The sequence below is a fragment of the Emys orbicularis genome, chromosome 11 (assembly GCF_028017835.1).
Source record: "Emys orbicularis isolate rEmyOrb1 chromosome 11, rEmyOrb1.hap1, whole genome shotgun sequence".
NCBI lineage: Eukaryota > Metazoa > Chordata > Testudines > Emydidae > Emys > Emys orbicularis.
The window spans coordinates 61,407,468-61,433,866 of NC_088693.1; the positions used below are offsets into that span (position 1 = coordinate 61,407,468).

At 39.9% G+C, this 26,399-nt stretch overlaps 1 protein-coding gene across 1 annotated transcript in view; it reads left to right on the plus strand.

Moving 5' to 3' along the window:
• Nucleotides 1–26,399, plus strand: part of PARD3B (par-3 family cell polarity regulator beta) — a 657,306-nt gene that overhangs the window by 352,597 nt on the left and 278,310 nt on the right. The window contains exons 8-10 of the mRNA XM_065413438.1: nucleotides 4,223–4,581; nucleotides 8,907–9,046; nucleotides 10,127–10,255. Coding sequence (XP_065269510.1) covers nucleotides 4,223–4,581; nucleotides 8,907–9,046; nucleotides 10,127–10,255 — 628 coding nt within the window. The remainder of the gene's footprint in view (nucleotides 1–4,222; nucleotides 4,582–8,906; nucleotides 9,047–10,126; nucleotides 10,256–26,399) is intronic.

The following is a 26,399-nucleotide window of genomic DNA, read 5'->3' on the forward strand; positions in this document are numbered from 1 at the left end:
TTATATCTCTCTACTGTGAGTCTCCTTTTTCATTTAGTCTTAATAAATTCAGTTATATTCTGCTGTGTTCTGGAGATCTTAGCACTTCTTTTGGTTGAGTCTTTGTCTTTTATTTCTTTAAGTATGAATTTGGGGGCTCAAAGAATTTGACTTTCATTGCCCATTACATTTTTCTTAAAAAAAAAAAAAAAAAAAAAAAAAAAAAAGTGTCCTGGCAATTATTTCACCCTCAGGTACTGCTTCAAGTTTTCCTACAGATTTACTGGTGTTCCCACCATTATTTTTAGTTTGTGAGAGATCTCCTATTTCTATCTCTCTGATATGTTTAAAATATGCATCTCCTAAAAATGAGCTTTTAAGCCACCATATAGTGTATTGTCACGTGACTGCTTGCAATGATATGAGAATGGGGAGTGGTCTGAGATAAATTAAGTGAGGATTTTACATTCTTAAATATCTATTAGCTGGTGGTTTAGGGATGAGAAAGAAGTTTGTTTTGAAATAAACAATGTATGGTACAGAAGCAGGCATAACCTACAACTCTGATATCTGTGGAGAATATGGACTGAGGGGCATAGTTCTTTCACTACTGTAGTTAAAGCATTTTTGAGCTTTATCTTGTGTGTAAAATAGAGTTGGGGCACTTTTAAACTCTTCTGCTCAGATTAATCTAGAGAGAGTTTGGTCCAGAGATCCCTTTCAACTAGGGTTACCTTATTTTAAAAAAACAAAAAGAGGATACTCCACGGGGCCCCAGCCCCGCCCCAACCCCGCCCCTTCCCCACCCCGGCCCCACCCCAACTCCGTCCCTTCCCCAAAGTCTCCGCCCCTCCCCAAACGCTCCGCCCCCTGCTCCTCCCCCTCCCCTGCTTCCTGCAAATCAAATGTTCGCGGGAAGCCTGAAACAGGCAGGCAGCAGGTAAGCTGGGGCTGGGGGTTTTTTTTGCATGCCCATGCCCTGATCTGTGCTACTGCTACAGGGTTCTGCTCTTCCATATTTGTTTTGGAAGCAGCTATGCACTTTCCTCTTCCAGCCTTCTGGAGAACCCTGCTGGAGAAATGCTACGCCCCACCATCTTTCCCACTACAGTTCCTCTCCAGTTGTGAGATAACTGTTTTAGTCAGCGTTCTCCTTTAGAGCCTTGCTTCCTACTCCTCCTCACCCAAGAACGGTCTTCCTTGTGTTGACTCCAACTTAGGAGTTTGCAAGTGGGCATCATTCGTAGCAGCCCAGAGATCTTGCCAGCTTCACAAATCCCAATTCCTATTCAAAGCATAGGAAAATACTGTGATGTAGCAAATCTTACTGCATGTTTACTGTTGACTTTTGAAAGAGGGTCACTTTACTTTGAAATGTATAGTTATTTCTGTTTTCTGTAGGTAGAATAAATTCATAGCTGTAAACAATTTCTAAGTATGCAGCAAGATATGTAGAAATATTGCACAGTGTGACCCTAAGCACCCCTGTATTCAGACCGTAAACACTATTGTAGTAATCTTTGTACAAAATATGACTTGTGAGGTATCATTTGAAAACTAATAACTTTCTGATCATTAATATTCTTGTGTGATGTATGCACATGGTGTGTATTAAGAGTTTTGAATATACACTGGAATTAAAGTGTGTTTAAACTAGGCAACACAAGTATGTAGGGACAGAATTAGAAAGGCCAAGGCAGAAAACGAGATTAAACTAGCTAGAGACATAAAAGGTAAAAAGAAAACATTCTACAAATACATTAGGAGCAAGAGGGAAGACCAAGAACAGGGTACGCCCGTTACTCAGTGAAGAGGGTGGTGGGGGGTGGAAACAATAACAGAAAATGTGGAAATGGCAGAAGTGTTTAAATTATTTTTTTTGGTCAATTTTCACCAAAAAGTTTAGTAGCAATTGGACATCTAACTTAATGAATGCCAATGAAAATGAGGTAGTATTATAGACTAAAATAAAGAAAGAACAAGTTAAAAATTACTTAGACAATTTAGATGTTTTCAAGTCACCAGTGCCTGATGAAATATATGCTAGAATATTCAAGGAGCTGACTGAGGAGATATCTGAACCATGAGTGATTATCTTCTAAAAGTCATGGAAGATGGGTCAGATTCCAGAGGACTGGAAAAGGGCAAATGTAGTGCCAATCTATAAAAAGGGGAATAAGGACAACCCAGGAAATTACAGACCAGTCAGTTTAAGTTCAGTACCGGGAAAGATAATAGAGCAAATAATTAAGCAATCAGTTTGCAGAAACATAGACGATAATAAGTAACAGCACGGATTTGTCAAGAACAAATCGTGTCAAACCAACCTAATAGCTTTCTTTGACAGAGTAACAAGCCTCCGGGATGGGGGGAAGCAGTAGATGTGGTATATCTTGACTTTTGTAAGGCTTTTGATACCCTCTCACATGACCATCTGATAAACAAACTAGGGAACTACAACCTAGATGGAGCTACTATAAGGTGGATGCATAACTGATTGGAAAACCGTTCCCAGAGGGTAGTTATCAGTGGTTCACAATCGAGCTGAAAGGGCATATCAAGTGGGGTTCCACAGGGATCAGTTCTGGGTCTGGTTCTATTCAATATCTTCTTCAATTATTTAGATAATGGCATAGAGGACAATACCAAGCTGGGAGGAGTTGCAAGTGCTTTGGAGGATAAGATTAAAATTCAAAATGGAATGGACAAACTGGAGAAATGGTTTGAAATAAATAGCATGAAATTCAATAAGGACAAATGCAATATATTCCTGTAGCGGGGTGAATGCCCGCTCCAGCCCTGAAGGGGTTGGGAAAGCCCTGCAGAGGGCTGGGGCTGTGGAAAGGGGCAAAACCCTGGCTGATTGGGGAAGTGGTTGCAGCTGGGGCCACGCCCCAAACTGAGCCACTCAGCCTTATAAGAAGGCCAGGATAGCCAGAACTGAGGAGTCTCCCTCTGACAGGAGAGAGAGACAGACCTGGCTGCAGGGAACTCACCAGGGACCTAGAGTGAGGCAGGGCTGGGGAAAGGCCTTGGGGGCTGGGAAGCCGTAGGCCAGCAACTCCCCAGGCTGCAGGGCCTGGTCCTAGGCCCATATAGGTATTGAGGTTGCAGAGGGGCAACCTGAGGGTGGGTAAAGGCAAATGTGTGGATTAACACTATATGAGGAAATATGGATACTTAATGATATTATGCTTTAAAGTCTGTGGCCAAACAGGGAGAAACAGGTTCCCTCTCAGACAGGAGAGAAAGCAGCTATTTACCTGTCTCCTATGTATATTAAGCATGGTGGAATGAAAATAGTGGAAACCCCATTAATGTAGAGGGGAATGGGAAATCCAAAGGAAGGGAAAAACAACATGAGTTCATCATGCCCCTTGAAACAAAGGCATTGAACTTTAGAAGATGTAAGCAAAAATAGAAACCATCTTTGTCATCCCTCACTAGACGGAGACCAGAGGCCAGAGCTCTTGCAAGATGAGAAATATGGGTTCTTCAACCATGGAGGGGTTGAAGTCTCTGGAAACTGAATATAGTTGACACTTAGGAAGACAAGGGTAGCCAGTGCTTTGTCTTCTGTGGAAGGTCCTGACTGAGGGAAAGTCAACCATGGTTGGAAAGGAGGAAGACTGATGAGGGAAACCATCTAGAACAAAACCTATAACTTGCTAGATTAAGTTTTAGACTTTTATGTTCATGTTTTCACTTTTGTTTGTATGTAGCCCTGTCTAGCTGTATTCCTTTAAATTGGTATCACTTAACCTATGTCCAATTGTTAATAAACTTGGTTCATTTTCACTGTAAACCAGCTCAGTTCTATGTTTGTAGGGAAGGGTGTATTTACCCTAGTTAAGTTACTAAGTTGTGATGTGTCTTTAGAGGAACAACACACCTTATTGTTTCTCTGAACTGTCCTGGAGAGGGCTGGACATTGCAGAACACATGGTTTTGGAAAATTTGGGACTGGGAGTGTATGGGGGTCACCCTGCAAGTAGTAACTGAGGCTGGTAGAAGTCGATGTGGGGCGGCAGACAGGCAGCTAAAGTCAGAGCTGCTGAACCAGGGTGTGACTTGCATGCTGGTAGGCTGGCTGTGAGTGGCCCAGCCTGGAAGCTGCAGCAGCAAAGCATTGTAAGGCACTCAAGCTTGCAGGCAGGTCTTACTGGTCTGCATTGCACCCCAAACCCCATAACACACAGATTTTCTGGTTTTGATGTATCTGTTTTCATGCCTTTCTTCAAAGGGCTCAGGATATCTTCCGTCAGGCAATGAAATCTCCAAGTGTCTTCTTGGAAGTGGTTCCTCCATATAATCGTGAACAATATGAAAAGTCTGTCATTGCTCCCCTTTGTTTGCTCGATAATGATGAAGGAGTTCCAAAAACAAAGGTTTCACCTCCTGTTCTTACGAAACCAGCTGTGAAAACAATAGATCTCTCTGGAATGAACAGCCTGGAGACAGATCTGCAGGCAACACTACAACACGCTAAGAGCCCCAATCTCCCAAGGTTGGGTAAGAAACCATCTTCGCCATCACTGTCTCCTCTGATGGGCTTCGGCAACAAGAAAAATGCAAAGAGAATAAAGATAGACCTTAAGAAAGGTAAAGTTTCAACAATCCGCAGTGATGTACTGTAACAACTACATGTTCTCTGTATTGGTACCTTAACTTTTAACTGAACTAGTGACACGGGGCCAGCTGAGTGTTTAAACAGTTTAGTTATTGATACTTTAGTAAAAGATAAACACAATGTTCTGAATATGTCACCGGGGACTCTTGCCACGTTTTTCCTGCCCTGCTTTGTTTTTACATGCTGGTGTGACATCGTTGGGGGAGGAAGTTCATATAAGGTGATGTTGTTGCATTCTGCACTTAGGAAAAAATTAGCAGAACAGGAAAAACAAATACAAAATTTCCATGGCTTTGTAGTTAGAAGAGCCAGAGGCCACATAATCTGAAGTGAAGAAGAAGCTGTGTAGAGTGTGCAAAGGGGATAGTTTAAAAGAACGATAAAGTAGAGTAAGTACATGGGATGCAGCAATTAAATTTGAGAATGTGCTGTGGAGCCCCACAGATTAATTGGAGTGGAGCTTTCAGGCACATCACTGTAATTCATGGATTTTGAAGCCAGAAAGGACCATTATGATCATTTGGTCTGACCTGATATGTGGTTCATGATATGTAACACAGGCCAGAGGAGTTCCTGTTATGAATGCCTGCATCACGTCCAGTAGTTAGAGCACATCTTTTATAAAAGCATCCAGTCTTGATTTTAAAATTTCCGGTGATCGAGAATCTTCTACAACCCTTGATAAATTGTTTCAATGTTTAATTGCTCTCACTGTTACAATCAGCACCTTATTTCTAGTCTGAATTTGTCTAGCTCCATCTCCTAGCCATTGGCTCTTGTTATACTTTTGTTTGTTTAACTGAATAATTCTTTATTTTCCCCATGTAGATGCTTATGGGCTGTGATCAAGTCATCCCTTAACTTTCTCTTTGATAAGCTTGAGTCTCTCACTATAAGGCATGTTTTTCAGTCCCTTAATCAGTCTTTTGACTTTTCTCTGAATTTCTTCCGATTTAATATCCTTTTTGAAATGTGGATACCAGAACTGGACAGAGTGTTCCCATAGGGGTTGCACTGGTGCCCAATACAGAGATATTGCCTCCCTATTCCTACTTGATATTCCTCGGTTTATATGTCATGACCCCCTAAGTCCTTTTCAGAGTCACTGCTTCGCAGGATAGAGTCCCACATCCTGTAAGTATGGCCTCCATTCTTTGTTCCTAGATGGTATGACCTTATATTTGGCTATATTGAAATTTGCCTGCACTCACCTTGCTAAGCAATCCAGATCTATCACCTTAATTATTTACCACTCCCACAATCTGTGTCATCTGCAAACTTTATCAGTAGTGATTTTATGTTTTCTTCCAGAGCATTGATAAAAATATTAAATAGCTTAGAGACAAGAACCAATCCCTGCAGGACCTTACTGGAAACACACCCTTTAAGGATGATTCCCTATTTACAATTATATTTCGCTATCAGTATGCTAGTTTTTAATCCATTTAATATGTGCCTTTTTTTTTTTAGAATTCTAGTTTTTTAATCAAAATGTCATGTGATACCAAGCCCAATGCCTTACCGAAGTCTAAGTGTATTTATCAACCAAACCTATTCTCTCATCAAAAAATGATACTAACTTAGTTTGACAAGATATATTTTCCATAAACCCATGTTAGTTGGCATTATAAAAACATTAATTCTTTATTAATCAAGTCCCGCATCAGCCATTCTATTATTTTACCTGGGATTACTGTCAGGCTGGCATATATATATATAACTTTAGAGAGAGAGAGAGAGAGAGAGAGAGCGTTACTCAGGTCATCTACTCTTTTTAAATATTGGTAAAATGTTATCTTTTTCTGTCCTCTTGTCTAGAACATGCATGGTGTTCCAAGTCTTACTAAACATAAGCAGTTAACGCTCAAGAGAGTTCTTTGGTCAGCTCTTTTAAAACTACTGATTTAAAGATGTGTAACTTTAGCTGCTGTTTAACATTCTGTGTAGTTATTGTTGGAATGGAAAGTGTATGATAGGAATATATCATCTGGCTGTTTCCTAAGTACAGAACAGAAATATTTATTTAACATTTCTGTCTTTTCGTTATTATTACTGACAATTCTACCATTTCCATCTAGTAATGGGCCAATATCATTGATAAGGTTTTTTTTTATTTGTGATGTTTTAAAAAAAAAACACAAAACCCTCTTTCTTACTGTGCGGTCTTTTCTGGCCATATATTTCTGCTTGTGTCCTTTTGCGTCCCTTATCAATTTTCCACAATTCCTAGCATCTAACTTCTATTTATTGTTATCAGGTCCCCTTTTTTCCATTTATTATAAATGGGGTTGTTTTTGTTCTGTTTATATTGCTGCTTTTTTGCTTCCCTTTTGAACCAGGCTGAGGTTTATTTTTTGTTTTTAAACTATCATAGCCTGCTTTCTCGATTTGTGGCTTTTTGGGTGTTGGAGAAAAATGTTCTTAAACAGTTCCCAATTATCATTCATATTTTTATTTAAATGTTTTCTCCCAGCTGATTTGGTTCATAATTGTTTTCGGCTTTGCAATATTGGCTCTTTTAAATTCTGTTTACACATAACAAATGTAAGATAGTCATGATCACTTGCACTAAGCAACCGCTAATTTTTAGTTCTGTGATATATTCTTCTTTAGCTGTCAAACTGAGGTTCAATATAGAATTCCCCTGTTATAGCTGCCACACTTTTTGTGTTAGGAAATAGTCATATATGACTTTTAGAAATTACAAGGATGTTCTAATACTGGCAACATGCGAACTCTAGTATATGTCACCCAAATTGAAATCGCTCATGATGAGTTTTCACTATACATTACAGATGGGTGCTTAAGAAGACAGTCGTCTTCTTCTCTCTTGATTTGCTGGTCTAGAGCAGACGCATTAGCACCAATCTTGAGCTTTAACTGTTAAAACATTGATCCATAAGCATTCAAGATTGTTTGCGTCCAAAGTTGTTGGTGACTTGGAAATAGGCAATGCCATCATGACACAGAGTGCTACTCCTCATCTCCTTTTGCACACTTGATCCTTCCTTGAATAACTTATAACCAGAGATGTTGACATTCCAATCATGCAAATTTTCCCACCATGTTTCAATAATATCAACAAGGTTGAATTTATCCTCATAAATGAGCAATTCTAATTGCTCATTTATTACCCACTCTCCTAGCGTTGGTGTACAGGCAATTAAAAATTTTCTTCTCTTGGTGCCTTGATTAATTTGGTTCATGGCATCTTGATTTTGCCCTAAATAAATGCTCATTTGTCCGTCCTCCGCTCGCTTCACTCGCTCCTTTTGTTGTTAAACATCCTGCTGTTCCCTAGAAGCTTGGTTCGCCTTCTGCTAAAATGGAAGCTATCCAATCTATACAACCACTCTCTCCATAAGAGGTAGGTCAATGTTCCTCACAATTAAAACCTGTTACCTTACGCTACTTAGTCAGCAGTTCTCTACCAGAATCTCCTTCTTTCTGTCTTCCTTCACTCTTGGGACAGAAAGGATCTCAAGAAAAATCACTTGGACATGGCTCCTTCAGCACTCTTCCAAGTTCTCTGAAGTTGTCTGTAACGTGTGAGATATCATGTGAAGCAGTGTCTTTAATGCCAATATGCAGGGCTGGCTTTGATAACCTCAATCTCCCAGACCCTTGCCAGACCAATGAAAACCTAAGTGTGCATAGATTTCTGCTTAAGATAATATTGAGTCATTCCGCATTACTAAGACTTAAGTAGAATTTTCCATACCCTTTGAATGGTATAAAGTTTTTGTGCTCTTCATCACTGTCACCATATTTCTGCCTTTAATTTAATTTTGAGCATATTTTGGGTAACAATCATGCCATTGATTATAGGCACACCATATGGTGTCAGTCAATCCCCCTTCCTGTATTTGTGCTGCTTTGCCTAATTTTTTTTACCATAATTTTTTTTTGCTTTACCTCACTATATGCAAAATATTTTATGAGATGATTTGACTCTAAAGGATTAATATCTAAAGCAGTCCCAAAACTACCTGGGAAAGAGGCATTATATTTAGAGTGAGCCCTCCATTTAGTTTCTGATTGGAACATGGGTAATTCAAAACTATTTTAGTTCATGCATATTAACAGCAGGGTCTGAACCTGTCTCTTCTGACAGTGGCATAATACTTACTCTTCTGGTCCTCCATGAAATCATGCTCAATGGCTGAAGCAGCTTTCGTTGAAAGCTCATCTAAATGCTTGCTCTTGATACTTTTTTTAAATTTTACTGTTCCGTTATTTTAATTAATATCATTTTCTTGTTGAAATTTACAATGAGCCTTCTCTGTCTGCACTCTAGGTCCTGAAGGACTTGGTTTCACTGTGGTTACCAGAGACTCTTCAGTTCATGGTCCTGGTCCTATTTTTGTGAAGAATATTTTGCCAAAGGGGGCAGCAGTCAAAGATGGTCGTTTGCAGTCAGGAGACCGAATACTGGAGGTTAGCAGAACTGGGAATATCAAACATCCTTTCCTTTCTCACCACTAAATATTGTTTATTGGCTTTTAAAATATATATTTTAGATATATTTGTATTTTCTGTAATTACTAGTGACTAACATAGCATGGCATGTTCCTAATTTAAACCCCATATTTCCCCATTTTGTAGGTTGTAGGGTTGTTGTTTTTTAAAGTACAGTGCTTTCATACTGCTTGTTGACTTAAATATACAGTTCAGAATCAGGTGCCTATGAAAATAGTCTTGCAAGGCATTCAAACAAGGGAGAGCTGATAAAATGGCTGCCCGATTTTGAAAGTAGATACATCAATTGAAATAATATCCAAGAATCTGTGTATTCACTGTGAATGTTTTTCTAATGCACATTTTAAATCAGTTGCATTGTATTTTCTCGGTTTTAAATGTTCATACTTGTATGACTTATGAACTCATTATCTATGGGGCTATTTTTACTTGCTAACCTCAAAGAGCGCTAATGTAAACAATATTAATACTTACCTCTTGTTTAGTGGTTTTCATTTTCAAAGAGCTTTACAAACTGATTAATCTTTACAAAACCCCTGCCAGGTAGGTATTATAAATCCCCATTAACAGATGGTGAAAACTAGCAAAGAGGATAAGTGATTTGTGCAGGCCTGAGAGGAAACTCGCTGTGGCAACCAAATTAAGAGCTTGGGTACATGGCTCTGCAGCGCAGATTTCGGGGGTGTGAATTTCAGCACGCACTGAAGTGTTGCTCTGTAACTGCCCCATATAAACCTTGCTAGTATGAAGTCACAGGTTTGCAGTAATGTAGTCCCAGAAGACTATGTCAATGCAAGCTAGGTACTTTGTAGTTCCCGCTAGTAGGGTCTACACGGGGCAATCACAGCTCAACACTTCAGTGTGGGCTGCAACTCACGGTCCCGTGGTCTGTGCTACAGGACCATGTAGACAACCCTTAAAACTCAACATTTCTTGGTTCTCAGACGACTGAACCACACCTCTCCCAGTTTAGAAAATCAAAGACAGCACTTGTTAGTCAGAGTTATTGTTTATTTGTTTCCTAATTACGTCCATTAGGTGAATGGCAGAGATGTCACTGGCAGGACCCAGGAAGAACTAGTGGCTATGTTGAGAAGCACTAAGCAAGGGGAGACTGTCTCTCTGATCGTGGCTCGGCAGGAGGAAGCCTTTCTGCCTCGAGAGCTGGTAATGTTTTTTTCCGCTATGCCGAATCAGACTAGTTCTCTGTGTTTAAAAATTGACCTAAGAAATACAAGTAAACTGTCGCTGGATGAGAAGCCAGTGAAGGGCAATTATTTAAGGCTGGTCTTGGAGAAGTATTTATATTTAATTGTATCCATTATTTAATATAATTCTTTGAAATTTGATTTTCGTCCCAGAAGTGACATCATAGGCATAATTCACAAGGGAATACTGTAAATGAATTATGTAATGATGAGATTGAGCATGCCTGAAAATAAAGTACTCTTTTTTTAGGCTTCGGGTTTTGTTTTAAGTTTGAGTGTATATGGTGAATTTCATTGCTTGTGAAAGTAATGGACTAATGACACTGGTTGCTGACAGGCTCTGAAGCTTCCCTGCACAATACTGACAGTGCCTCTAAAACATGCGTTGTTCAGAACTGGGCATCTCCTAAATTGGGAATGCCAATTGTGTGGCGGTTATATGTGCTGAAGGGAAAATTCCATAGTAGTTCTCAGGGCTAATAGGGGAGAACCTTGCTTTCTTGGCAAACATTCTAATATGTGTGAGCTGTTCTTAAGCTGTTTAACAGATTTCACATTCATTTACTAAGCCAGTGTACTACTGTCAAATAGAGCAGTGCTTTGGGAAACCTTGAATGTGAAACCATATTCCTTTCCACCCTAAATATACATAGGAGGAGTCCATTAATGTAGAGATACATACTTGTTTCCTCTCAAAGAAGGCCATCTATTTTCCCTTATCTTGACCGATGCATATACTTGTCTTTTCAGTGAGAGCTCTGCAGGATAAAGGAAGGACAGCACTTCCTGCCTTTGTCTCATTCTATTTTCTTTGAAGAAAACGAATGGCCTTTCTTGTTTTCTTACTTGAAGAACTTGCCTTCTCCCTTTTGTCAGTACTTCACTTTTCCTTTTGCTTTACCCCCTGTTAGCACCATCTCCTTTTGCAATCCACTTTGGTATGTTTTCTCATACTTTTCCTCTTGTTTCCTTGTTATCACTTAGTCCTTGTTGAGCAAAGTGTGTGTTGCCTGCACTCCTATCGGAAGCCCTGGAGTAGGTTAGTTGCTGTGATGTGACCCTCTGTCTTTCTGCAGCTGCTAGCCACTGCTTCCTGTACATGTACTACTGATCCAGAGCCAAAATGAAGTGTGCTGAGCTAATCTATTTTTGTTTTAATTTTCCTTTTTGCTTGAGCAATTATGTAAGGGGAAAAATTAGTGATGGAATGCTATCAAATCCATCCCAGGTTTATTAAAGAGATAACATTGCTAATTAGTGGTTCCCAGAGCTGCCAACCATGCTGACCTTTGTGAGGCCCTATTTAGAAAGATCCTGAGCTCTAAATTCACTATGTGTATGGGCATGAAGGAGAGAATTTCTAAGTAAATGTACAAACCTGTCCATCATATTTAGGATCAGAACTCAAATGTAATTCTCCTTCCTCTCCCCAATTTTTTTAAACAATAAAGATAAAGGGGAAAAAAGCAAACAGTTTTGTTATGTAAGTTAGAAAATACCATTGCTTGAGAAGTGTATGGGTTTTTTAAGTGTGCCATACTTTTTTTTTTTTTTTTAACCATTTCCGTGTCTATATCTTTCCCACCTAGCGTTATGTTTTCTGCTTTGCTGCCAGATTATCCTGGAAATCACAGCAATCCCTGGTGGGTAAAAGAGGCTATAGAGATTTCTATCTGCCAAGCTTGCTTGCTATTCAATTCTAGACCCTACAGCAAGGATTAGCTATATTTCACAAGTTACTTCTGACTGGCAAGATTGAGACCCAAAAGGTAGCCACATTTATCCTGCTGGTTTGGCCTTCACTTAAATTGCTTTCTCTATGAGAGTGATGCACAGATGGCCCTCAGAGCAATAGTGATGACATGTGAATTCTAATACAGTACTGTAGTCCTTGTAAACCCATTGACTTACCATATAACATATTTTAGTAACTGAAATTTGTATTGGATGCTTTTAAGGAACATGTCCTTCTAATTTAGAAGCCTTTCAGTAATATCTACTTGGTAGCTTGCTATAGAAATATGGCTTACAATACTGCTTGGCTACCAGATGTTCAGATTAATGCGATGTTTGATGGAAGTCATGTGGCATCTGAAAATAGTCTCAGCAGAGATTTAAAAGGAATCAAAACTACTTGATGTGTCTTTTTTGTTGTTTTTAATTTTAAGATTGAATAAGAGTAATCCTCTGCCACCAACAATACTTTGTTGGTGGCAGAGGATTAGAAGAGAAGAAAGAATTAGAGGATTAGAAGAGGAGGAGAAGAAAACACAAACAAACAAAATAAGTTAGAATGTTTGTTTTTAGGAGGAAAGTAGATGGTTAATCCAATATTTGCTAAGGATGATTTTAGCTACAGGCTGAGACCCTGTGTACTGCATGTAGAATATGTCCCAAAAGTTTGTGGTGGTGGTGGTTTTAACAATAGGGTAAATGCTGCTACAGCAAACCTGTTCTTCATTTGAGCAGTGCTCTGAATATATGAGTTCACTTCAGGTTGTTGTTGGTAATCTCAAAAGATCTGAATGGTTTGGCAACCTTGCTGTTGAAAGGTCCAATTCAAATACTCTGTGGCCTCGTGGCAGACTGTGTCTTTCACAGTCTCCAAGGCATGGTGCAAAACACCTTTATTTTGTTTATCATTCCATTGTTTAAATAAACATATTGGCTGCTTCAAGCACCAGTCCCAACAAAAATTAGTAAAATAACACAGGGTGACATTCTGGTACCTGCCCCCTAACAGTAGTAGAGTTGTTATAAGGTAAAGTAATAGGGAGGGTAAAACAAAGCCTCTTTTTATGAAGGCTTGCCCTCAGTAACATTTCAACTGTTTAGATTGCACAGGAGCACTGTTTGAGGGTGTTGCCATTCTGATCTTATGCTGATAATTTGCTACCAAATATAAAAATTAGATATTGAGAGCAGTAAACCTTTATCCTGAGTGTCTCTTGCTGCTGGTGTAGGTTAGGGGATGTTGTAAAAAGAGGATATTATTGGATTGCAGAGGATTGGGATTTAGTTATACTAACCCTGTCAAAGTTAACATCTGAGAGCTGTATGATTACATTGTTCGTACATTATAAACATTAAATAAAACCTAAAGCACGCTCTTTGAGTTATTGTCGTTACTCAAAAAGAGAATAAGGGGCTCTTATGAGATTTTCTTATTGAAGCAGATGAGCAAAGTAGAATTTGGACCAACCACAGACTGTCCAGTTAGCCAAAAGGTACTAGGAATTCCTGCCGCTTGTTAACAATGTAATTGCTGAGTAAGGAGGTGGTTACAAACTCAGGATGATCTTGAATTGCTTAATTATCCCCGACTACAGACTAGCCTGTGATTAGTGCATACTATAGGTGCATTTGGGATTTAAGTTGCAGTATTGTGTACGTTTTCTAAAGTGTTTAAAGATTAGAGAAAAAATGACTCACTGATCAGGGTTGGATTATCCAGCTATTATCAAAATAAATAAAACATACATCAAACTGAGGCTACTGTTTCATCCTATTCTGAAAATATACACAGAGTTTTGATCATGTATTTATCTGTCTCTCTCTCTTCTCTCATTTTCCCCAGGAAAAAATGTGTGATCTTAAGGTGGCACTCTCTTTTTTTAAATGATTTAAAGATCATTTTTCTTTTTCTCCAAGTTGGTAAAATACAAAGCCACTTAAATTAGAATCAGCTAAAACTTAACCCTTCTATGGCATGGCACTGTTCATTCTCGGGGCAGTGGCTTTTAAAAATGTTCTTGTTATTTTTAAGGAGTGTTCAAGCTACAGGATGTGTATGCACAGAGGCAGAGAAGTGCCCTTCCACCAAACTTGTCACAAATAATAAAGCATTGAAAAGGTTAATATGTATTTTTATGTATTTTAAGCCTTGGCATGCACATTACTGTAAGCTTTGTATCTCTGTTGTTTTAAAGATGGTTTTAAATAATCAAGTCTAGTTGTGATCATTATTTGTCTTGTTACCGCACACATTTTTCCCCTGAGGGAGGAAGTAAACAAAGCAAAACAACAAACAAAAAACCCTCACACTGGTGTTTTTATAACAAATAGTATAGGAGAAGAACCTGAATAATGTAACTGTTGATCTTTAAATCTAGAATTCTCTCTTTTTACATATTTATTACACAGTATGGAAGGAAGCACGGTTAGTGGCAAGTTCAGTTATGCTTTTTCTTCCACTCACTCTGTTGTGATTAACTTTTACGTTTTAGCTTTTTTCTAATTAATTCTTTGCACTACCTGGAATTCTTCACCTAAAGGAAGATTTCTTGCTTGTCTGAAATGTTGTCCTTTTTATTTTAAGTATTCAGAGCTTGATTTCTTTATTGTTTCTTACCTGTTAATCTGCAGGAAAGACTGCACCAAATTTCAGTGCAGCCTTAACCATTATTGTACCTCCAATTGTTTGTACTCACAATTTCAATAACTTATATGTTTAAAATCCCTGATTAGGAACTCCTCTCATATACAAGTATCCTAAATTACGGTTCAAATAAATTCAGTCACCTCAGCAATTAACTGTTCTCTCTCAAAAATGAAGTCTAGTTTTCGAAAATCTGGCCCATGATACACATCAAATGTTAATGCTTTTAAAGAATATATAATACAATTTCTATATGAATATTTTTGTACCTTATATAGATACAGGGGAGAAAATCTTAAATATATATAGAACCTTTCATTCCAAGGTGCTTTATAGAGTATATACATAACAAAATCACATCTCCCTCAAGAATTTCTTGTGCAGAGAGTCTTGTTTGTGGGGTTGTGGGCACCACTAATCTGGAACAATCTAAAAAGTATTGACAGAGGGGACCATGCACATGCATCTTTGTACATCAGAACATTTTGCACAAGGGTATAGTAGTCAGCCTTTAAACTCTGCAGTTTACATGAACTAAATGTATACAGTTACCTCAGTATTTGCAGGATTAGCTATACTTACTATAGGTAACAGCTAGAGTACTAGAAATATTGTACTGAGGCAGTGTTATTTAGTTATCTTGTTCATTATCTAAAATGACTATCACGTTTTTATGCAGGGGATCATAGCATGAAGTATGGCGAGCTGGTCTTGATATCATCTACCTGTTTATTTCTGCTGCCTCTGTTTTTCCCCCCCCTCCTTAGCTTAGAATAATTTGTTTGAGTTTAGCTTTTTGTTAAGACTTTTTTTTTATTGAGTGGGTGTTATTTTTGCACCATTTTGGCAGTGCTGTTGTGTATCAGTCTAGCTCCCATTAAAACAAAGAATTTTAGCTGGTTCCCAACCTTTCTCAAGGAGGGTCAGCAATATCTGTGTTGAGAGCTGCAGGGGAGCTGACTTCATTTGGAACTGGCGTTGCTTTGGACCCAAATCCTTTGAAGGTGTTTAAGGGTGGCTGTCTTGGATTTTGAATCAGGATAGTCTGTCTGTTTCCAAACACTTACGAAAAACCCCTTGACGATCTGCAAATAAGATCAGTGTATTTGGCATCATATACACCAGAGAGCTCAGAAGTCTTAGTTGGCATCACACTTGAATCCATGAAATTAGAAACCAGAAAGACTTATGAATAGGAGTGGAGACACTATAACATATGGCTCTCAACAGAAACTTAGGCTTTGTATGCCTCAACTCCCAGCTATCTGGGCTACAATATTTATTTGCTGTAAAATCAAGATTTGCTTTGGCCATTACTTAAATCCACTTGGCAGCTAGAGTGGGTTACCATCTGAAAGCGTCATCAGATCTGATTTATCTACCCATCAGCAATGATGATCATGGTCCTTTCTGGCCCTAAGATCTATGAATGTATCTATGAAAAAATTCTTCCAGGACAGTGGTTTTCAAACTTTTTTTCTGGCGACCCAGTTGAAGAAAATTGTTGATGCCTGCAACCCAACGGAGCTGGGGATGAGAGGTTTGGGGTGTGGGAGGGGCTGAGGGCTGGGGCAGAAGGTTGGAGTGCGGGGGTGAGGGCTGCGGGGTGGTGCCGGGAATGAGGGGTTCGGGGTATGGGAGGTGCCTCTGGGCTGGGGAAGGGGGTCAGAGCTCTGGGCTGGGGGTGAAGGCTCAGGGGTGGGGCATGGGATGAGGGGTTTGGGGTGCAGGGCGGGGCTCCGGGTTTGGGGGGGGCTCAGGGCTGGGGCAGGGGGTTGGGGCACGGGCTTACCTCAGGCGGCTCCTGGTCTGCGGCGCAGCAGGGGTGCTAAGGCAGGCTTCCTGCCTTTCCTGGCACCGCGGACTGCGCTGCACCATGGAAGCGGCCAGTAGCAGGTACGGCTCTTAGGCGGAAGTGCACAAGTGGCTCTGCGTGGCTCTTGCCCGCAGGCACCCCCCCGCCCCCCCAGCTCCCATTGGTCGGTTCTGGTCAATGGAGTGCGGCTCCGGGTTCTGGGTGGGGGCAGCACGCGGAGCCCCGTGGCCCCCCTGCCTAGGAGCCGGACCTGCTGCTGGCTGCTTCCGGGGTGCAACGCGGTGTCAGAACAGGTAGGGACTAGCCTGCCTTAGCCAGGCAGCACCGCCGATGGGACTTTTAATGGCGCAGATCGTTGGTACTGACCAGAGCCACTGTGACCCAGTGCCTTACATTCCACGACCCAGTACTGGGTCGCAACCTGCAGTTTGAAAACCACTGTTCTAGGATATGACTTCTTATTGTGAACCTCTCTGGGATTTGAAGTGGGTAGACAAAACTATCCAAAGCGTGTTCTCTTTACCATCCCTACTTTAAAACTGTAGCTATTAAGTCAGTTAGAAAAATTAATAAGATTTGTATGTGGCTGACCATCTACTAACAGTATTCCATAGAGCCTGGGTAATATCTCAGCGCTGTGCTAAACTCTTCTTTAAGGTAGTGTGCAAATTTAGGTCCTGATTCAGCAAGGTCCTCAACCATATGCCTGCCTTCAAGTATGTTAGATGTTAGTGGGATTACTTGCATGATTAAATGTCTGGCTGAAATGGGTCTTTGGTCTTAACTAGTTAATGTGCCTCACAGTCTACTTCCCAGAGTCTCATAACTTACAAAAGGAAGCGAGGCTGGATAGTTAGGTGTTAAGAGTGCAGTAAGGCACTGAGCTATTACTTATGACAAAACCCTTTCACAAAGGGAGACCATTTTCTCTCATAAAAATCACCATGAGATTTTGAATAAGTATACAAAGGAAGTTGGAGGATCTTGTTTTTGAAGTCTCTTTCGGAGTCTCACATGGTAAAATGTGAAATGCAATTTATCATCCTTGGAGGACTGAAGTGCTGAATCTGATTCTGACAGTATTCAAAGCTGTGGTTCTAAGGCGTCTAGGTATTTCAAACTAAAGCCTTTCTATCCAATGTGACATGAACTTGCAGTGCACTACATTAATGTGCAAAATATCCAAGCACAATAGAACATTCACCTCTGTTCTTTTAACAGGAGGTACCATTAGTGACTATTTTTATCACAATATAGTAGATAGATAAATGCAGATAAAAAGCTTCTGTAAAAGTGTGGTAAGGGATATATGCAACAGTGACGTCAGTTATTTACCTCATTGTGACATTACATCAGACTTGGAGCATTGTTTTCAGAAGCATCACAGTATATCTACCACAACATGTAGTGTTGGTTTTTATGGTAACTCACTAAATAGTCGGCCACCAAAGTGTGTGTATGTGTTTTTAAACTGTGTCTAAGTTCTTATTGGAAAGAAGGTAACGAATGGTGTAAACAGTTCGGCATGTTTTTTCAGACCTTTCTGTCAAATCATAGTCAATGTTCAGAGACTGCTCTTTAACCTGTAGGGTTTCTTGCAGAAAATAGTAGTGAAAGCATGTAAATGTCTTATTTCCTTCATAAGCCTTTGAAAATAATCCTCCTGGGTACATTGCCTCTCACTCTGAGCTCTGAATGGCACTCAAGGGAGTTGGCATCTCTTATCAGAACTGAGCAGCCAGGCAAGGGGCAGCCAGCACATTGAGAGGCCATGATAGTGTGCTGGTCAAGGGCATCAGTCAGGTAGTGAAAGGCCTCTTGTTGTGTTAAACAAATGCTATTTCCTTCCTGGCTTCAGTGAGAATTTTTTTTTTTTTTTGTAAGCTTCTCTTTTGGCAGAAGAACAATGGGGATAAATAAGGCAGCCCTTCCAGTCAGGGAGATGTGCATTAGATTATCATAAATCCACAGATAAAAAGTGCAGTGGTCAATGAGAACAGGCGTTCTTAGATTAAATAAGAGGTTTAATTGAAAGTGGTGTCTCAGGAGATGGAGGATTGAGCATAATATTTAGTAGATACCATGGACCGTATTGAGAAGAAATAACACAATGAAAAGTGCTTATTTTTAAAACCTTCCAGTTCTGTTTCTGTTGTAGGTAGAAGACAGTTTCTACTGCAGACAGTGGGGAAGATTGAAGATGCATTTTGACTGTGCCCTGTAGGTGTGGAAAGATATTAGGAGTATATAAGTAGATATTACACTGAAGGATTACATATAGTTTTTTAATTAACAAGTCAGAGATCTGTAACACAGATGCACTTGTTAAAGCTAAGTAAAAACCAGTGGTGACACTTAGTTAGCTAGCAGTGTACTCAAGTAAGTCTCCTGAAACTCTCAATTCAAGATTTTCTATCTATTGCATTGACCACTGGTTTGCTATAGTTGTAAGTTTTTCTGCTAATATGTCTAACAGGTTTACACAGTCCTCTCACCTTTTTTTGAAGTGTAGTCCTTTATGAACTTTGTTGGCCATTTTCTGACTAATTTGACTAATGAGTAAGAGTTTGCAGGAGAGAGGACTTTGGGGTGTTTTTGTTTTTGTTATGTTATCAAACTCCAGTCATCAATCCCAGGTTTGGGAGCAAAACTTCTCAAACAAGAGCCTTGGTTTTACTGATATAACAGTGAAGTCATTTGCATTTTGAGACAATTGATTCTGTTGTTCAGTCATGTCAAACAAATTATAAAATTGCTGCAGATTGCCTATATCCAATATATATTGAATTTTCAGAGGTCTGCCATAAGATTTAAGAGAGATTTGATTACAGCAAGTGTTTAATTTTTGGAAAATTACTGTTTTCACTTATTTCAAATCTTGTAGTTGCCAAGTAATACCAGCTGTCATAATAATCTATGTATGAATATCAGTGCATGCCTACCCCCACTGGAAAACTTTTCAGAAGGATGCCTCAGTTAGATCTTACTGGAGATCCCAGAGACACTTTCCAGTTCTTTGCCTACACAACCTAAAAATTAAAAATTGATGAATTTATAGATGGAGCAACAGTGATACATGCATTAAGGATGTCTGTCATTTTCCATAATACACCCCTGTTTTCAGTTAAATTAATTAATGGAGATAGCCTATCTCCTAGAACTGGAAGGGACCTTGAAAGGTCATCGAGTCCAGCCCCCTGCCTTCACTAGCAGGACCAAGTACTGATTTTGCCCCAGATCCCTAGGTGGCCCCCTCAAGGATTGAACTCACAACCCTGGGTTTAGCAGGCCAATGCTCAAACCACTGAGCTATCCCTCCCCAGTTGCTTATGTCCCCATACCCACAATTTTGGAACTGTCTTTTTTCTTATTGGAAAGTCTATAACCAGATGAGCTCAGACCAGTGAGACCTGGAAATAGTGGACAAAGGTTGTTTATCCAATTCCAACCCCTCCCTACTCTTTTCCTTTCCTCTTCTGGGACTGTTTCACAAGATATTGCTCAGAAACAAAGTGGACTCCCTTCCGCAACTCAGAGCCATGGAAGAAATGTCCATGAAAGTCGAGGGCAGGGGAGTTATTCTCATTATTTCCTAGCCCTAAATAGGAAAAGAGATTGAAATCTCATTTTGGATCTCTGACAACTCAACAAATTCATCCATTGTTTCAAATTCATGGATGATAAATTCAAATTCCTACCTGAGATCCTGAAGACAGTTCACAGCTCCTGACTTGCAAGATGCCTAGTTCCATATCGTAATTCATATCACTCACAGCAAATACTTCTAGTTTCTTGTGGGAAAGTCTCATTACTGATTCACAATGGTTCCCTTTGGCATCTCCACAGCCCTAAGAGGCCTCACCAAGTGCTAGCAGTCATGGCTGCACATCCAAGAAGGCAATGGAGTCAAGTACCATAGTTGATGACTGGCTCACAGAGGGTCAATCATCACATGAGAAGCTCAGCCAGACAGTCCTGGATCTTTTTGCTGCTCTCGGCCTCAAAGTCAAGATAGCAGAGTCCACTCTCACCGCTATTCAGTTCATCGACCTACCATTTCCCCCCCCCAAATCTCACACCACTCCGTGGCAGAGAGGCCAAACTTCACACCTTAGATGTTATCAGATCTGTCACTTGCTATCAGGATTGAGTGAAACTATTCAGGAATTCTGCCAGACTGTTTCTAGTGTTCACCAACAGAATGAAGGGTCAACCAGTCTTCACCCAAAGAGTGTTGAAATGGATTGTATCAGAACATGTTATACAGTAGCACGCTTTATACAGCATCTACCTGGAGTTCAACTCACTCCTTTACTCAGCATTACTCCTTAGTAAAGGGCTCCATATCCAATGTCTGCTTTGGCAAAGCTGCCCTACAGTCATTGTTTCAGTAGGTTCTAAGTAACCACCTCCAGGATATGAGTGACTGTTTCAGTCACCAGAAGTGGAATACATGGGGACAATCACTCAAAGAAAGGACGGTTAATTTACCCTACGGTAACTTTGGTCTTCGAGATGTTCATGTGTATTCCATAATCTCCATTCCTTTTCTGTTACTATGGAGTCGTTGGCAATCTGGATTCTGTTTTAGTTAAGGAACTGGAGAGTGATTGTGGTTGCACTGTCCTTTATACCCTCAGCTACAGGGTGCTGGAAGGCCTGCAAGGTGCAGGTGTAGCCCCACAGATACTACTATTCAAAAGATTCCAGTTTCATAATCATGGAGCACGTGCACCAGAAGAGGAATATCTATGGACAATAGATCTCGAAGAACCACAATTACTGTAGGCTAAGTAACTATTCTTTACTCAAGCATAAACCTGAAGTTTATTTATTTCCTTTAGGTTCATGAATATATCTAGGCAGAATTAAAATTCAGCGCCTTTTGATTTCCAATACTTGTAATTTAATATATATAAAGGGTTTCTAGGGATCATCTTGTGATGGATGCATGATCTCGGGAGCATGAAAACTTCAAAAGACTATTATATTGAGATGTGCCAAATGCCATAGCCTTGGGAGTAGTAATACATTTTTTGTATCTATAAATGTTATATATCCTTGTGAACTAAGGATCGTATGGCTAACTCTATGGGGGAGGGTTACTGAGTTTCCCCCAAGAAGTAAAATCAGTGGGGGATAATTACTGCAGACCCTAGGACTGCTAAACAACTCCAGAAAAGTACCACCTCTTGAGGTGACTTACATTTACTGGTTCATACTGTGTTCAAGAGGCCCACAGACAATGAGCTTGTGGTATAAAGGGCCAGACTGAACTGGCTGAGAAGGGCTCTCATTTTGATCCAAAAACAACATAAGATTTTATTGAAGAAGGAAAAACCCTATTGGAAGGGTTTGAGGGACTGGAAACCTACTAGTGTCTCTATGTGGAAGACGAGTGACGCTTGCTAAGCTTAGCATGCATATAGACTGTTTTTTCTTTGTAATACTTTTGTCCTAAAATAAATAGACTGTACTTTGTGAAAGCTGGCTGGCCACTGGTAACCCTGGCATTGTTCCTAAGAGAGCAATCTGCAGATGCTGGACTGACGTCAAACCTGCTGGGATAGTCACAGTGAATTGCAGGGGACTGCACCTAAATCCCAGGTCTGGAGGGAGAGACGCAGGTCCTTTCCCATAGAGAGGTGAGGCCTAATACCTAAAGGGCACCCTTGAGGATACTGTGGAGGGAGCAGAGGTGCTGTTAAACACAGAACTGTGACCCACCGTACCCCTGAATTGCTTACCTGGCTCTGTAGTGGAATGCAACTTCAACAGTACACTACACTTTAAGAGATGTGGGTGTATATTCTATATACTGTGGAGAAAAATTCACCTTTAATTACTGCCTGGAGTAATTCTAAAATATTGGTTGTGTTGAAAGAGAAACCCTGAGGTGATCCAGCAGAAACCCAAGTTTGTGTCATTTTGGACAGTCACTGTGTTCTTTCTGGAACAGAAACTTATTAGTGTTGCAGCTCATTGCATTCACACCATCCTCAAGTGAACTAGGATTATAGGATGATATCAGTTTTGAAGTAAAGAACTGAGAGCAAAGATATTTCTAATAGAATTGAAGACTTAGTGCATCAGAGTGGAGGTTGCTTTACCAGACCATAAGTCTTTCAGTCAAAGATTGCTGCTCTGCTGTAAAATATTGATGCATTGGGATAGTGTTCTGGCAATATAAGGGAAATTTAGGATTTGGGAAAGTTGCTACTAACAAATGAATATTCATGAGACTGGTTGCTCAAAAAAGGCAGTTAACTGGATAGATTCCCTTACTTTTAGGAAGTTGCAGCTGTTTACGGTCACCGGTGAAGGGACATCTATTATAAAGAACAGAAGGAGTTACGAGGATGAGAATTTAAAGTTACTGGTGTATTGAAGGAAACCAAACTTTTAGGAAATATATTTGTATTTCTTCCTCTGCCAACAGAAATTTTCAGTAGGTTTTTCATTGCTGTAGTTCTCTGTGATGAAGTAATTGCTACTTGCTATGCTGAGCATCCAAGCATTTGCGGTTAGATTCCACGGAATAGGTAAGGAATGGTATGTCTTAAGTGAAGAGATAAGGACAGGGCTACTGTAGTTTCACACTGAGCTGTGGAATTGACTTTTACGTATGATGCAGCTTTCCTCTCACCTATCCTCTAAAGAGTTGTAGTCAGTGGGATTTCATCCAGTTTCATTTCATGGCTAGCTAGTGTGTGACATTACAGTTAAAACAAACCAGGCTTAGTTTGATTTTAAGTCACATTTAGCTGGATCTTAGGATAAAATTCACTTCATTTTTTGACTCCTTTTCCCATTTACACTGGATCAGAGGTGCCCACAATTCTTCGCCATCCTTCCAGTCCATAGCATGGGTTCATATGTCTTGGAGTTCCATTCCTTTTCTCTTCAAACTTCTCTTAACACAGTCTTTCCACTGTATCCTTGGTCTTCCTTATCCTTTTTTGCTGTCCTCTTCTGCCCACACTTTCTTTGCTGATCATTATCACATGTGCCGCCCACCTCAAACATGTGCTTCCCAGGCTTTCTATCACTAAGGGTATGTCTACACTGCAGTTAGACCCCTCTGGCTGGCCTGTGTCAGCTGACTCAGACTCGTGGGGCTCGGGCTAAGGAACTGTTTGATTGTGGTGTAAACATTTGGACTTGGGCTCCGGACCCTCCCCTCTCGTGAGGTCCCAGAGCTCACTCTCCAGCCCAAGCCCAAACATCTACACCGCAGTTAAACAGCCCGATTGCCCAAGTCAGCTGACATGGGCCAGCTGTGGGTTTTTAATTGCAGTGTAGACATACCCGAAGAGTTCCAAGTTCATCTTCCCTCTGATTTCTTCCATGTGCCCTCTAAGCTCTGCTTGTTTTCCATTCTCCTCAGTATATTGTTGTTTACTACCTGTCTATTTTTTTCTTCCCTTTCCATCAGATCCACCCTTTCCAAACTGTAGGGCAGGCAGGGACAAACACATGCCTTGTACACTTTTCCTTTCAGTTTGTTACTTGATTGCTGGTCCCACAGTGCTCCTGCCACCTTTTTCACAGCTGCCCATGCATACTGGGTGGTTCTTTTCAATTCTCCAGAATTCTCTCCGTTGGCAGTAACTGTATTTCCCAATACCAACTTCTTTCTTCTGATTCAGCTTCTCTCCTGAAACTCCTATCAACAGCTCTTTCTCCACCTTCGTTGCTTGCATAACTTCAGTTTGCTTTGCATTTACTTTCAAACACAGATATCCACTCTGATACCATGTTTACCACTTCCTTTTTGCTATCAGCCAAAAGGGCCAGATTGTCAGCATTCATTAGCTGGATCTTAGGGTAAAGCTGAATGTAAATATGCACCCAAGAAGGGACAGTTTTTAAACCAATTTAGCTCTACTGGATAAGGAGCAGTTGTGAAAGGTATTAGGGGGATTGTCTGGAGAGTTCCTTGAGTAATAGGTACAAGCAGCTGTTGTTTTAAATTGAACTTTAATTTACTGAGGTTTTCTTATAATAAAATTACACAATACTTAGAGCGCTGCAGTGAAAGGGTTGTGAAACTATAAGGATTCCAAACTGGGTATTGAAGGAGAGCTGAAAGAAACCTAATACTGAAAAAAAATAGTATTTGTCGCACTGAACACATTTTAAAATCTCATTTGATACAAATAGCATGTCTAGGCACTCAGATGATAACCCAATGGACTAGTGAAAAGCACTAATGCACAGAATACCTTTATTAAATAAATGTAAAAATGTTGTCCAAAACTTGAAGAGTTTGGTTAGCTTTTCACATGTTTTTAGCAGTCTACTTATATAGGAATCTAGTTTAAAACTGAACGCACTTATATTTAGAAACAATGTTATAAAGCACGTGTTTGTAGTTATTACTTATAGCATACAAATATAAAGTAATTGCCTAGTTATTGTAATGTTGTCCACTAGAATTAACAGCATTTTGCAACTTCTGTTATAAAATATTCTGTCCTTTGTAGGGACATGGCAAAAAAGAAGAAAAGACACACACATACACACACAAAAACTTGACAGAGCTGTTCAGGAGTGAACAGTCTGTTTTATCCATGCTGTCTCTCCTGTCATCATTTAAGGACATGAGCAATTTTCCAACTTCTTCACTATTAAGATCTGTCTTACAGCCAGACTTCCTTGCACTGTGCTGAGGGGACACAAAGGTTTCAGTTGTACTGGCCTGCTATGATGATAGGGAGTTGTTTTATGTTTTGTGTTGTTTCAGCAGCCGTTTATTTTGTGATCCAAAAGGATATTGACAGAAAATCCCAGAGACTATATAAGTGAATGATGTCAGCAAGTGCACCCAATATTCATGATGTGAAATGATATGATTATATGAGGTATCATGGATATTACCTGTCCATTTCCTATGCTGTTAGTTGAAAATAAAGCTCATATTTGGTGCAGCAAGAAAGTAGCAGGCAGAAATGTAGGTGATCCAGTTTATATAAGGCATTTGGGGTGCTATCATTGCATTAGGAGATACTTGAGATGTTTGGTGTGGTTGTGGTATATATTTCAGTGAGAAGCCAGAATTTTTTTGTTGTTGGTATTTTACTTTGGGTCCAAAATTTAGTGCCACGCCTCCCTCCCTCCCCACCCCCCTCCCGCATTTCAAATGCGCACTCTCTCTCTCTCTCTCTCTCTCTCTCTCTCTCTCTCTCTCTCTCTCAGTATTTATTTAGAGCCTCATCTCCATAATATCTGAGTGTTTATGCTAAAACTCATCTTCCCTCACACTGATCCTGGGATTGTCAGATTTGGGCTTCAGTTCGCTCCACATTTAAGATTTCTTATAGCTAGACAAGATACATCTTAGGTGAAGGATTCCCTCTTTTGAGCCATGTTGTGGGATACATATCTTAGCAGTAGATTCCTAGCAGCCCGATTGTGGTAATATATTTCATAACTACAAATCATTAATCAGTAAGATCCAGTCTAATTAACTTCAGCTAGAGGTGAGGCTGAGGCGCTGCTCATGGGCCATGTGATTAAGTGACTTGACAGAACTCATATGATGAGTCATTGTCACAGGTGACAATACAAATCCAGACATCCAACCATATTCTCTAACCACTCTAGCCCAGTTTCCCTTATTTATTTTAATTCTTTGGCTTTGGGAACTTTTACAGGACTGTTGCCTCCATATGTTATAATTTTGTTAATTACTTATGTAAGAAAAAATGCCACAGAAAGTTGTGTACTTCAAGTGAACAAAGGCAAGAGCACAGAAGTGGAGCAAGAGTACTGGAGATAAGCTAATGTCATCAAGACAGTAATTATCAGTGTCAACACCGTGCCATTTTTGTATTTTCCAATTAAATTAAATGAATTGACTTTCATGCAATTAATTTTTAATAAATATTTGTATGTGGTACATATTAG